The 14,997-nt window shown below is 38.6% G+C and overlaps 1 protein-coding gene across 1 annotated transcript in view; it reads left to right on the top strand.

Annotated features, from left to right (window-relative positions):
* Positions 1 to 208: 208 nt before the first annotated feature.
* Positions 209 to 14,997, top strand: part of LOC141469700 (bifunctional heparan sulfate N-deacetylase/N-sulfotransferase 3) — a 58,725-nt gene continuing 43,936 nt past the window's right edge. Inside the window, exon 1 of the mRNA XM_074155347.1 lies at positions 209 to 1,189. Within this exon, the coding sequence (XP_074011448.1) occupies positions 209 to 1,189 (981 nt within the window). The remainder of the gene's footprint in view (positions 1,190 to 14,997) is intronic.

Raw genomic sequence — 14,997 nt, 5'->3', positions numbered from 1 at the left:
ATTAAAGCGTGATTAAACTTCACAATTGCCTCAATTAAATCTCTGATTTTCTTTTCTTCTAGACAATACCTTCTGTAAAGTTTTGTGGAAGATAGATGTGTGTGCTGCAATGGTGACATAAATATTTCAGAGGACTGGAACAAGTTGTTGAGAATCTGTGTTTGTTTTTAATGCTGCTGTCAAGAACAATCTAAGGCAAGTAAACAACATGAGTTTTATCATGAAACTTCACAGACATTTTCAAAGAACAGTTATTTTGCTGGCCACTTTTTGTATGGTGAGCATAGTTATTTCTGCGTACTACTTGTACAATGGCTACAAACAGGAAAATGAACTTTCTGAAATCTCTTCAGAAGTGGAATGTGGTGATCTTCAACTGTTGCCATACAAGCTGATGGAGATGAAGACCATGAAGCCTATTGATCCCCTGAGGACAGATCTTGTAGTGCTGGTGTTTGTGGAAAGTCAGTACTCAACATTAGGCCAAGATATTATAACCATTTTAGAATCTAGCAGATTTCAGTTTCACATTGAGATTGCACCTGGGAAAGGTGACCTCCCAGTGCTTATAGACAAAAATAAAGGCAAATATGCTCTCATAGTATATGAAAATATTCTAAAGTATGTGAATATGGACTCTTGGAACAGAGGCCTTCTAGATAAGTACTGTATAGAATATGGTGTAGGTGTTATTGGATTTCACAAAGGCAATGAGAACAGCTTGCAGAGCTTTCAGTTGAAGGGCTTTCCTTTCCATGTCCTCAGCAATCTGGGTATTAAGGACTGTTGCATTAACCCTCATTCCCCACTGCTCCATGTGACTAAATCTTCTAAGCTTGAGAAAGGTCCCTTGCTTGGAAATGACTGGGCGGTTTTCCAGATTAATCATACATCTTATCAACCAGTGATTTTTGCAAAAGTGAAGACACCAGAAAACGTTTCACCACCTGCTGCAAAAAATGCTCTCCATGCCACAGTAATTCATGACCTGGGGCTCCACGATGGAATTCAACGAGTCCTTTTCGGCAATAACTTGAATTTTTGGCTGCATAAGCTGATTTTCATAGATGCTATCTCTTTCCTGTCTGGAAAGAAGCTCAGACTGTCCTTGGATAGGTACATTCTGGTTGACATAGATGACATCTTTGTTGGGAAGGAAGGAACAAGAATGAACACCAACGATGTACAGGTAACGTATGTGCACAAACTAATGGTCGTTACGACAAAGTGCCATTTTTTTAATCTTAAAGTGAACAGTTATTAATAGTTGGAACTCATGGAGGATGCAGATCAGTAAGTAGCAATGCAAATTGTTTGGGCCTACAAAGAGAAGCCAATCTGCCTGGCTCTGAGTAGTCACTGATTCCATGTTCCGTCAACCGCCAGGCTGGAGGAGAGTCCATGCAGTGTCACTTGTACCTGTACTAGAAAACAGTGCAAAACAAGACAACTCACTGGTTACTATCACTTGTTTTCTCTCAAGGAACACACTGGTCCCTGCTAAGCTAAGTTCTATAAATGGGTTGGTGGACACCTCTGAATTCTGTTCCCCTTACTATATATGGAATAGTCTCACGAAAGGAAATTAAAGACAACTAGTTGCTAAGTAACTGATAAAGAAAAGGGGGTAGGAATGGTAATGTTTTCACACACACCGCACCCCACCAACACGCACAATTCTAAGCATAATTGCAGGGTGTTTAACTCTCTAGTCTGATGATAGCTTCTGTCTAAGCACATGCTTCGGTGGCATTTGAAAACAGCACAGGACTTCAGAGCTGGACCCAAGAGCTATTCATATGTAATATGCATGTTTCTCATCTTACAAGCGGGAGGTAAATATGGTGAGCAAAAGTAAATGAAAACATAAGTTTTGAAGGATAGACTGGATTATTACCTGTTTGAAATATGTTTCCCATGTCAGGGGTTGGTTGCAACATTTCACCTTTCTTATCTCTGTTTTATGGCCCTTGCTTGCAAGCAAGATTTGTGTTAATGTTGGTCTTAAAAGCTTGTTCTGTCACTAAATGATTTGAAAATTTCCATTTTAACATTTTAAGGTGTACATTGCTGAAGGTCAGTTTTCACTCTCTATTGTGCTGTTCAAGTGAGGTGGTAGTTACGGGTCAGTAGGAGCAACATTTTAACATGATTTTTTGCTGTATACCTCGCTTTCTTTTTGTGAAGAGTGTTGTTACAAAGCGGGTAGTTAGAGATCACCTTGCAAAACTAGTACTTGGTCTAGAAGCTAAAAGTCTGTAAGATACCGATTCTTGCCTGGTTTGTGCTAAAAATAAGGGGGAATGTTTTGTTAGAACTTTTCGTAATGGAAAGAGGAACTAGGAAAAGGAAAGGCAATGACAGCATTGCATGCAGTTGATGGTCACTTTTGTTTCATTTTTAACTAGATTTTTGTTTTCTCGGTGTTAGTATATTTGTTAAGCTGCAGTAACCCTGCATACATTGCATCCTTAAACAAAAGGTTTGAACCTGTGCTTGTGCTTCAGTTTGCTTTAAAATTGCAGCATATGCTCTTTTCTAAAACCTTCTCTACACGTGCAATGATAAATAAGTTATGCCTCCTAAATAACTGAATGTTTTCCTTATGCAAACAAATTGCACGGGAAAGAGCTGGAATAAAAGTGCAACTCAGTAAATGGAGTTCCTGTGTAGAACATGATGGCAGTATTTGAGTTAGGTGGGTGAGTGTGATTTGAGAATCTCCTAAGGGCAAACTCAAATAGCAGGAAAGAAATAAGGTCTGACCCGCATGACAGGCAAAACTGCTGTTGTTCTGCAAAAGCAGCGGTTTCTGGTAACAAAATATGCAAAATAAAGCCTGAATATATCTCTCATTGTGTTGTGTAGTAGCAGTTTGGAACAGTATGTTTTCTGTTGTTTTTCTTTGTGAGTGACACCTTAGGATTGTCATTTTAGGATAAATAAGGATGATTAATTGCCAGAAGTACTTACCAGAAACAGAAGGCTATTTAGACAAATTTGATTAAAGCAGATAGAAAAGGATAAGCTGTATTGTTTTGGGAGAATAATTTGCACTATGTCAGAATGTTATCTTCCCAAAATAAAACTGTCAAATTAAATGGAAATAATATCAATTTGGAAATAACTTTTAAGTAGGATAATTTCATTTATACAGAACTGTGTTCTGAAGCAGTGGAATCTGAAAAAATGTTCCCTTCTGATTCTTCATCTACTTAAAGTTAAAATGTTCTATTAAACATGTTGTTAGAGCTGTCAGATGCAATGCATCTTCATTACTATTAATATCAAAGGAGTTATCCTCTGTGGCACAATGACATGTGGAAGGAATGAAATAAAATCAATTTGTGGTAGTTGAAGATCCGTTATTGGAAAGTATATTTGTGGGTAAATGACATCCTATTAAACAGGAGTGTTTGACTGAGTTCTGCTGCATTGACTGTGACAGAGAATTGTGCTCTGCAAGTGTGAAAATAGGTTGCTAAATGTAGACTTTGTATAATTTCAGTACTCAAGATTAACTCATATCTACTAAGCTTAACAGTTTAAATACTAGCAATATAGAATTGGGTATAATGCTTTTTTTGTGTTTTAATATTGTTTGACGTGTCTCCTATTTAATATTTTCTGGATATACTCACATCTGGTAGGACTGTGAGCTTGCTGAGAGTGAAGTGAGTGTTTCTACATGTGTTCTGATAATGCAAGGTAACCTAAAACACTTCAGAAAGCTCCCAACATCCAGAGAACATCTAGGATTGGCTCTGCTCATTCCTCTGGATAGGACGGAGTTCAGAAACTGGAGGGTTAATGCAGAACTGAGAGCAAAAATAATTGCTCATTAATGATTCATTACCTAACTCAAGAAGGCAGCATTTGTCTTGGGTCTTCTGAGAAAAAGGCTTTTCTCTGTTGAGTGTGTAGAGAACCTAGATTTGTTTTAGGACTGATTCATTAAGCCCCTAAAGTTCAGGCACAAGTTAGGTGAGCAAGTTGAAAGCTATGTCTGTACTGCTCTTTCTTTGTTAAGAGTTAAAATAGATAACAAAAGATATCCTATAGGATTGCAGAGGAACGAGGTAGTTGTTACATTGCAATTTAGAGAGTCACAGAATGGTTGAGGTTGGAAGGCACCTCTGGAGGTCATCTGGTCCAACCCCCCACGTCCAGGTACCTCTTGACTGTCTGCAAGGAGGGAGATGCTGATTGCATGTAAAATCAGGTTTTCAAGGGAATTTCTTCTTCAGATACCTAAAGAAGACTTGCTAAGTGGCCAGAATAGTTAATATTTGGACGTTAGGATAAACTGGCCTCCTCTTTTAAGTTTGTGGATTGGAGTTGAGCACTTAGAAAATGGCTCTCATAAGATTGAGTGGTAATTTTTTACCGTTGCTATATATTGACCTCAGAAGAGGTCAAGTCAAAATCACACCCTCTAAATGAGTGTCTTTTATACCTCTAAAGATGAGGCAAAGTGGTGGTACTTCAGCTTGAGTATCTATAGTGTCAGGGACGCTAGTGCAAAGAGCCTTTCCGAAAATTTTTTGACATAGTTTATCAACCTAATTCCTGTTAAACTAATAAATGGTCTGTTTTATTAAACAACAGATGAATTTCATTCTAGTTTCAGAGAAGACCCGAACAACTTGAGACTGTACTTAACAATCACGAAGTCTAAAAATCTTATAGATTTGCCTGTCACTGTGTAAAATCTTGACTGATACAACATAGTTCTTTAACACAACATACTGAGTAGCTGTCACTGTGAATCAACAGTGACCATCCATCTTCACATTTATTTGCTTTATCTTCCTCTTCTATAATAGAAATAATGGAAGAGAACACTTTCATAGTTTAATTGCCTCCCACTTTGAAAATAAGCTTGGTAATGTCATCTCAATGTTCATTTTACAGTAACTTTTTTTTTCTCCTAATGTCTGTCAGGCAGGAGGGATCGTTATGCTGTGACAATGTTATATTTTATTTTCTTTCTGTCTTTTTGAAGACTAAGAGCCTGCACGGTGCAAATAATTCATTTAAATGAACATACAGGGGAAAATATATCTAGATATCCACAGAGTAAGTTTATCTTAATAGATCATGGTTGTTCTGGCTGACGGTTTAATAATTTAATATCTTTTTTTGTTACAGGTACTCTGTGAAATTTTTATGACACTAAAGTGTTGAGATTTCTCAAAGGGAAAAGTGGGTGATAATAGGGGGAAAATTAAATATGATTACTTTTTTTCCTATTGACAGTTTGTGCAGTGCTGATGGTCTAGGGAGTGAGTTGGTCTACCTTTTCCTTCATTTCCCCAATACATGCACTTTCTGTATTTCCTCAAGAGTTGATCACGTTTTCAAAATAAAAAATTAGAACACTGGGAAATTATTTTTTTCCAAATAATTAGCCGTGTGATCTCCTCTTGACTCTCTTGCCCGTCATGTGCTTTTCGAAAGAGACATTTTGAATTGAAGTCAGGGTGGGGATCTCTTCACTTTCTTCATGTAAGCCTGTTCTTTTTCTACACTTGTAATTATTCTTTTATAATTACCAAGCAAAAAGCTTCGTATTAACCATATTCATTATTGGGAGGCAATGAGATATCGTTTTTTTTTTTTTCTCATTCTATTTTGTGAGTGCTTCTGTTAGTATATGTGCGTTGAAATGGGCAATACAAGCTTGCATCTGCCGTCTTTTGGCATTAGAGTCATTGAAGAATTGGAAAACGAGCTATCCTCTTTGTGTATCGTGTGTGGCAAACAGCATTCTGATAACGGAGAGGATTTAGCCAGAAAGAATAAATTCTTAGCATTTTAGTCTCCATCACTTGCACAGTCTGTCATCTTTCCCAGATTTTGAAGTTTATAATGTAGACACTGGAGCTAGTCCTCTAAATTTCCATAATAGACAATGTAGAAAAAATGCACATCTTCAGGCAGGCACTGGTTGAGTGAATTGCACCTTAAAAATATGTATTTGTTTCTGTTGTTCATAAAATGTTTCTACAGTGACTAAGATAAAATATAAACATGTGCATTTGATCAGATCAGTCTTCTTCCATGTTGAAAAGTCAGTGCTGTCACTTTTTTTTTTATTTCCTTAGTGCATTAGCAGCCTAGTCTTTCATTAAATATAATAAAATTTTGTTTAATAGCAGATTTTTTCCCCCAAGAACTAGTTGTTTATTGACTATATTACAAACTCATCCACATTAGTCAGCACAGCTTAAATTACTACAGTTGTTTAAAACCCATTTAATGTCTTCACCTTGTGTAGTATACATGGAAAGAAAACAGAACTTTCCATGGTAAAGCATACCACTTGGATATAAATTTAAAAAGAACGGTAACATATCTTGTCAGTTACTCTTGCATAGAAGTGACCTAAATACTTGCCTTAGAAGAGAGGCATAGATGTATTTCCTGTTAAGGCAGAATTGCTAAAAGGTGCCGAAAACCTGAGCTGTCAAGATGCAGAATGGTTCCTGTCACAGAAGGAAGTCTGATTCTTTAAGTTAGTTGCTTCTTTATCTATAGGATCAAGTAGAAAGTTATCAGTAAAGAGATGATGGATGTGTCATCAAATGTTTCAGTTGCAGAACCACCAGAGATACTCTCATCTATTTGGTTGCACTGAGCCATAAATCTTTCCTTTGGGGAGATTGGAAGAAATCTTTTTTAATCACCTCTTTAAATGACATAAGGAATTAACCATTAAGAACTTCTGTTCTGCTAAATCATTTTACATTCCCAATCCTTTAGCCACAGTACCTTTATGCCACTGTTCAATGTGCTTACTTTGTGCCTACATATATTCTTTCTTAATTTGACCTGAAGCTCCTAAGGTATTTTGTATTGACTTGGCTGAAATAACAAGTGAAAAGTACGTTCTGTCCTTAGAGTCAAAGAGAAGGAATATGGCTGACTGTGGTGTGTCCATAGGTGTCTGATGCCCTTGGAAGACTGATTTAACTTCTTGAGAGTATTGTTATCAGGTACAATAGTGTGGAATACAGTGCACTGTGTGGCAGTAGAGAATTAGAATTGGATCTCGGAACTAAAGTATAACTTTAAACTAAGTTATAAACATTGTTTTATATATATTTTATGGGCTGATACCAGCATATAGAATGCTCCACTAGTCAGTCATCTTAATGTTTAACTTCTAAAAGTAAATTGTTTTATGTACCAACTTCTGTGAATTTTAATCTAGTAAGATTGTTACAACTCTGCTCAATACAGCCCAGCTTTTGTTCTTAAAAGTGTACTGATGTTTGAAACAGAAAGCTGGATAAAAGTCCTTGACCAGAGGAGGGTGGCTGTGGAAGGGTGAGGGGGACACGGGAGAGAGCTGGCTCTGTCTCAGGCATGACACTTCTGGGACTGCCAAGGCAATGCTGAGAGTTCCACGTGTGCTTCCTCCTCCTGTTCTGCACCCGCATAGAGAGAGCTCGATATAACCAAACCTCACAGAACAAGCTTGGCAACCAGATTAATTTTACAGTTTATCCATGAAGTAACTGTGTCTAATAATAGCCAAGTTCCGCGTCATATCTCTGTGGACCACCAAGCAAAGGGAGAGGAGGCTACCTTTTTTGTGTGTTCAAATGCCCCTACTCCATGCTTTGTGTTGATTGGCATATAGGTATTATATGTGGGAAGGACGAGGTTTTACAAACAACGCTACCTCCCTCCCTGGGGATGTGGGATGAGTATGGGCCTCCATAGGAGATCTGTAAAGGGAGTGTGTATATCAAATAAAGCTGGCAGACTCCTCTGCAGCTACACAAGAAGCCATACTTGTGCCAGAATGGAACTACATTTACCTGTTCTTTTTGCCTTAACTATCCACTTTGTTGATCTATACAATATTTCCTAGGCACAGCATAGGAAGCATAAAAAGATGCTGTGTATCTAAGCCATCTTGTTCTACACTGAAAATGTGAAAGAAAGTGAATACTGATTGACCAGTGGACGTTCTTTCTAGCACAGAGTTGGTATCTGTGAGAAGTTGTAAGTGTGAGGAAGCTTATTGTGCCAGTGCTACTTCTGTTATGAGGAAACAAAATTTCAGTCTTTGTTCTTTTTTGATCTGTGTTTTTTGTTAGTTCTGCATTTGCTGAAATTCATAGCTTGTCTTGTTTGGTTTGGTGGTGGTATGTTGGAGTTGTTGTTTTTCTGAAAAATCAGGTTTTGGAAAAATAAAGCAGTTGGATATGGTAGGCTTTCATTCCATTGAACCTAGGAGAGTCAGCAGGTCCTAGACATTGAATTTTGCAGCTCAGTACTGATGTGCTGCAGCCTTTGAGGCCTTTAGTGAAGCAGTTTAAGTTTTAATCTTAAGGAGAATAATATTCTATGTATCTAGTTTCCTACTTGTTTATGCATCTGGGCCTAAAAGATGCCAAATATTTTCTATTCCAAAGGAATCCTGTGGACGTACTGCCCATTCATTCACAAGCGTGCACAGCCTGGACTTCAGAATTGTCTTGCATGGCAGGGTTGCGTCAGGAGAGCGGTACTGCTCCATCCTCCCTCATTTATATTTATCGACCACGAAGAAACTTAACTGCTGAGTGTGGAGTCCTCTGGAGCATTAAGACAAAAGATATCTCAGAAGGATGAGGCAGATCGCTAATCATAAAGTTGTTTATAGCGATTTTTTTTATTTTTTTTCCCTTCTGCTTAGTTTTGCAGTGCTGGAGTAACCAAATCTGGGTGTTTTTTTGGTTTGGTATACACTTCCATGCAAACCTAAATCTTGAAACAGTGATTTTTTTCAAGGTTTGCACCATATCCTCCTGTTATGAATTCCATGGCAGGGAACTAAGAGAAGAGAAATCCATCTCAATTTCAGCTTTTTTATTATCAAAGAGGCTGCAGAAACTGCTTCTTGGCGTGGTGAATCTCATGAGATCTTTGAGGGCATTGAGAATGATTTCCTTCAAGCTCTTCTACCCCAGCACCAGATTTGACTGTTGGTTACAAGCTCCCTGGTCTTTGGTTTGTTTTCATGATTGAACCAAAGTAAGGATATCATGGCTTCTATGAATCCACTGTTGATTTCCCACATAAGTAGATGTACACTATGGATGCAGTCATATACATCTTTCCGGAAAATTACAGTTTGTTGGGTTTTTTTCATTTTTTAATTCCCCATATTTCTCTTTAGTAGTGGATACTTTGCTGTCCTTAGGCTGAAGGAACTCTCTTACCAATAGTACCCGCCTGTTGTATTCTGATTCCTGTTCTTAATGGAGTTGTGTTATGTCTTTTATTTCAGTATTAAGCAGTTATGCTCACCTGAGATCAAGTGCGCTGTTTCTGCTTTTTCCTTTGACTTAGTTTGTTATCCAGAGACATCTTTACACTTGAGCATAAGGTTTCCCTTCCAAAGAAATCCACGCAAACGCTTATGTCCACCCAGTGTGCCGGTCTTCAGCCATCATTTTTGATTCACAGCCATATAGTTAGCAAGTTCCGTATTCCTCTCTCTTCTCAGAAACATATCCTTTAAGAATGTACATTAATATTTTCATGGATGAGATGGAACCGCATGTGATTCTGTACACTTTGAGTACTGTCAGCATAATATGGGCTCGGCTCTGGGTTGATCCACCTGACTGTGAAAGCAAAATCTGCCATTCCAAAATCTATGAAGTTAAACGTGTGTCAAGACATATTGAAACCTTAGTGTGCACTGTAAGGTGTTCACATCAACTGGGAAATTTGTCTCCACTTAAAAAACCTTTCTCAAAGTTTCAAGGTCAGTATTTAAAAGTTGCCAGTTATTGTTCAGAGAGCAAAAGAAAGGAGGCACTTGCTGGGCGTAGATGTTGCAGAGTTAATGCACCAGACCCGAGCCAGGGTTCTAGCTCTGTCTGCCGCACGCCTGGAGGCTGAATTAAGAACGGTGATGTGCTGAAACCACTTTTCAGCTGCCTGGCAGTGTATCCCTCAGCTATCCCGTCAGTCTCTCTCTTTCCTTAGATTACAAGTTCTCTTGGTCAGAGGCTCTTTTTGTTCTGTGTTTTTTGTTCAGAAAGCACTTTGATAATACTAATAATAATAATAATAATGCAACTACAGCTTACCACAGAGCTGTACAGATTCATCAGCGCGCTAGTGGCTGCTGCAAGGCTTATTCTGGGCTTTTTCAGATGACAAGTTTGCCATTCAATTCCTGCTGTTAACGGAACTGAATAAAATTTTCACAACCGACAAATAAAAACATACTGCAGACGGATCTAGAAATTGAAGCAATTAACTAAAAAACTTGATACCAAAATTGGGCCTACCTCTTTTCCAATCTTCAGTCATAGTAAGAAGGCACAGTCTGGCAAAAAGAAAAAAATGAGCATAGAAGTGGGACTATTTCATTAGTTTCTTTTACAGTACAGCTGCTGTGTCCTTTCTTCTTAGCTGTTCATTCTGGAAGAAGTCAATGCAACTACATGACTGATTCTTGGTGATTATGCTTATAAAACAAAGTAAAAGAGAAGCATTTGGTTGCCAATGTATATCTAATCCCACATGGAATAACAATGCCCTATCTGTTTCCAGTTTCTTTTTCTGTGTAAACTTCAACACTTGTACAAACTAGAAGTGTTACTCTCTATTTAAAAATTGTCTGACAGAGCATAAATACCTTAAAGCCAATTTTTAAAAATATTTTAAAATAATAAAATTTTTTAAACATATTAAAAATATTTACTGTCTAGGAGATTCCTTCTGATACTTAACAGTCCTGGAGATGAGTTAGTACTGCTCCTTAAAATACCTGGAATAAATCATAAATTAAATACCATTTTATATTGCAAAATGATACTACAAGACATTTGAACATACAAGTGGCGGAGAGGACAAATGAGAAGTCAGTGACCATGCAGAGTAAGGCTCCACGGATTTGTTCTAACCCAAGTCAGTAAATTCATGTGGCAAAGGCCCAGTGGTGCAGTACAGAGCTAACGGGTTAGGGCTGGGAACACCACTTGCATTTTTGTGGAGCTAATAAGCCCCACGGCTCTACATTGAGCTCCCATTCACTTGCCCTTTCAGTGTTAGCACTCCTGGGAATAATCCAAGTGTTTCTGCTCCCATTTTAAAGCATACTTGGACTAAAGATAACTTAGAGTTGCCTTTGATAGAACTCTAATGGAACTAGAAAAGAGGCTGAAAAATAATTTTGCATTTATATAAAGGTGGTTTTTTTAATGGTGCAAAATGTTTCTCTTATCCCTTGTCCTTTCTCACTGCATTTGTTAAAGGTAATAGAAATGTTGAAAATGGTAATCCTGTAAATATCCTAAAAACAATATTTTATATATACCTGAGTTTGTAAAGTAAGCTGGTTTGAAATTTAAGCTGACTATGAAAAATATCATTTTGCATCAGGAAAGTACTTCATCGTACTGACAGAGGAGGTTTCTAGAATATTGTGCTCAGTTCTGCACCACTTAATCAGAAATATTTAGAGAGTGCTTAGAGACACCAGAATAGCCAGGAAATGTCTGAGCAAAAACTGAAAAAATAATGGCTAAAGAATTCGGTAAGTAATGATGACCAAAGCAGAAAGCAATAGGCTGCAGATGTCTGCAGGGTACAAACAGTGAGGATGGATAAAAATATTTAATGTAAGGCACAGAGATGTTTAAGTATAGGCTGAATAGACAATAAAAGTGGCAGAATAGAGACTAATATCCAAAAGGAAGTAAAAGGATTATGTAAGTCTTTAAAAATTAGATTTAGCAAAAGGGTATGAAATATGCTGTTGGAAGGAATATAATATTGGCAGGGAATTTGTACTGAGATGTATTCTCAATCTCTTACAGTATAATCAAATGCAGAGCTCAGTTTGGATTCCTGTGTGTCGGTCTGAGTCTGCAAGTGTAAGATTTGGCCAGCTGGGATGTTTATCTATGTAGATGTTGTCTTCTAGAAACCCAAACACGTGCAAAACCAGGAAAAGTATGTATTAACACTTCTAACAAAATCACCCCCACATGTTTCTTTATTAATGTCCTATTTTTCACTAACATCTTGGGTTGTTTTTTTTCTGCTGAATTACATCCCTTACACTAGGTACTATGTAGGACTCAATGAAACTGTTCACATTTTTATTAGCTTGAAGTTAAGTTCTTATCATGTCTTTTCTATGTTGACTACATGTAACTGTAAGAAATATGACTTGAGGAAAGAGTTAGCTATCTGTTAATTTATGCAGGCTTCTCTTGCTTGCTTTCTCTTTTTCTGTCATTTCATTGATACTGATGCTGATGTAACAGGGGAATTTCATTCAGAAGCAAGAACTACTCATAAGGAGAAAGAAAAAAATAAATATTTGTGACCCTTAGCTGTTGAGCAAGCTGAAGACTGAATTCCCAGCTGTTTATGACATGGAACCTTCAGGTAAAAAGAGAAATGAAAATCTTTTTGATCAAAGATTATTATTTTTTTTTCTGTCAATGAAGGTGGAGCATAGAGAGAAAAAGAGTTTTCGGCGTGCCTCAGCTCGCCCAGACATAGGGACAAAGGTAGACAGATGTTTTTAATCAGATACAGCATGAAGTGAAGCACAGGAATTTTTTTGGCTCTATTAGGAAAAGAAACGACAACAACTAAGAAACATTTGTGAATGGGTTGTGTCAGTGGTGTGTTGCCCAGCCTGTGGAGTAATCCATTTATTTAACGTGCCAGTGATGTGGTAACTCTGCTGTGCTTTACTAAACATGGAGAGCAACCATGGCTATTGCGGTTTTTATATAAACTAGAGGGTTTGAATTTTCATTTATTTGCACTTTATATGTTCTCTAGTATGTAAAACTAAGCATTAACATAAATAGTGTGCTTGTCTAGAAGCTGTAGTCTTACAAGGGGGGGAATAGTATAAGCTTAGAAGTGAACAAACCCCAAAGTGTTTCTCTTTGATTGGTACCAACGTTTTAGACATAGCTTGTAATGTCCAATATTTCTTTAAAGCTTCTTAAAAAGCAGCTTTTTATATCTTGGTCTGTGGACTTGAGTTTTCCCGTGCTCACATAACAGATTTATATTGTCATTGTAGCCACTGTTACTGAGTGATCACTTTCTAAATGCTGGAAAAATATTGTGAAAATTTAAATGCTTTGAATTCTGTGTGCTCTGGAAAAACAGATAAATACCTGCCACTATTGAGCTGTGTTCATCTTCATGATGATGTAGACAAAACTTTGAAATCTTGTTAATTTAAAATTCTGCTAAGCAGGAAGAACAGGCTTCAGGGCTTACAGGGACAGGTGAGTCTTATTTTATCCAGGCTCAGGCATTGAGGTCCAATGAATACTGACATTGGAGAAAAATGTAAGACTGGAGGTTTTTTTGAAGGCCATATTCACAGACTGTTGGAATTTGATGTATACAACATTGATACCCTATTTTTACTTTAATTTCCTAAAGCAATCAGGTGTTTTTAATGTCCCTGTTGCCCTTTGTCAGTCCAGCAATTAAACTGAAAGGCTTGGCTTGGACATAAGGAAGGGATTTTTTATGATGAAGGTGGTGAGGCAGTGGAAGAGGTTGCCTAGAGAAGCTGAGGGTGCCCCATCCCTGGAGGCGTTCAAAGTCAGGCTGGATGGGGCTTTGAGCAACCTGGTCTAGTGAAAGATGTTCCTGCCCACAGCAGGCGATTGGACTAGATGATCTTTGAAGGTCCCTTCCAACCCAAATCATTCCTTGATTCTATGATCCATCTAATGAAGTTTGAACCTGCTGGCCAGATTCACTCCAATGTGACAGATACAGGCAGTTCTCAAAGACTGTTAAATTCCTGCTGACATCCTGGAGTTCAGCGTGGGGCAAGACATGGATGCAAAGCAGTTCCTGCACTGAAGCAGAGGTTTCGGTGAGCTCTGGATTTATCCTTCGCTTTGACCTGTCCCTGGCTAATTGTGTATTGTGTCTTGGAGCCAGTGGTAGCATGTACTGTCCCTTTTTCATCTAGACCGGGTGTGTGGGGCAGAGCAGGAAGTGAACGAGGTGCTTCAGAGACCTGATAGGGGGAGGGTAGGTCCCGGGCAGCACTGTGGGAATAGCAATTTGGGAAACAATGTATAGGAAACTAGATTTTATGGAATAAATTTCTTGGTTTGTATGTGGGCCGTGGGTGTTAAGGTAAACTTGAAATCTAAATTGCTTCTCTAAAAGTCTTGGCATTTTGGACAGAGTAATGTAGCCATTGACAAACTCATTGTAGTGGAGCAGGTGTAGTGACCCAGCTGCAGCTTCCTGTGCATTCAGGTGAGGCCACCGTTGTCTCTGCTGCTGAGAGATTAGGCCTAGAAATTCTTCCAGTGTTGAACCTTCTAGATACTTTCAGCATTCCATGGCTGTAGAGAGCCACATGTTGCCAACAGCAGGGTAAAAGGGCCCTGAACAGTGTGTGGTGGTGGGTAAAGGAGCGCAGGCTTTGCCGCAGCGGAAGCTCATGGCCAGCCGGTGCAGCAGAGGTCTGCCTTGCTTGGAGAGTAGCCCATGTCCTCCAGCCAGACTCTGCCTGCTGTGCCTGTTGGCTGCAGTGAAAGCTAAGCTGGAGCTGGCATCCGAGGAAGCATTAAATAAGAAGCAAACGTGCTGTTGGTGATGAATGTGGGCCTAGGAGCTTGGATAATAACCTCTGTTCTATCTGAGCTGCATGACTGTAAAATAGATGCCCCATTAGACTGAATAGCCATGCCGTTGTTTTCACTTCTATGACGAAATACCGTGCATCCTACCAAACAAGACCTGAAGCTGTAAAAGTGTGGAGTTGTCTAATGAGGGGGTATAAATGTTTTGTATCTGAGGTTATTGCTTGAACCTGAGTTTTTGAGTCCTAACATTTACTGCTAGCTACCCAAGTGTCTGCGTGAATCGGTGAACAACTCGGACAATTTACTTACTGCTGATGGGAGGCAATGGAGAAAAGCCAAACCAAGCAGGCACAGCACAGTGGCCTGGGGTGAACTGGAGCAGGATCTG

Source organism: Numenius arquata, chromosome 10 (assembly GCF_964106895.1).
Source record: "Numenius arquata chromosome 10, bNumArq3.hap1.1, whole genome shotgun sequence".
NCBI lineage: Eukaryota > Metazoa > Chordata > Aves > Charadriiformes > Scolopacidae > Numenius > Numenius arquata.
This window is presented reverse-complemented; position numbering and strand designations above follow the sequence as displayed.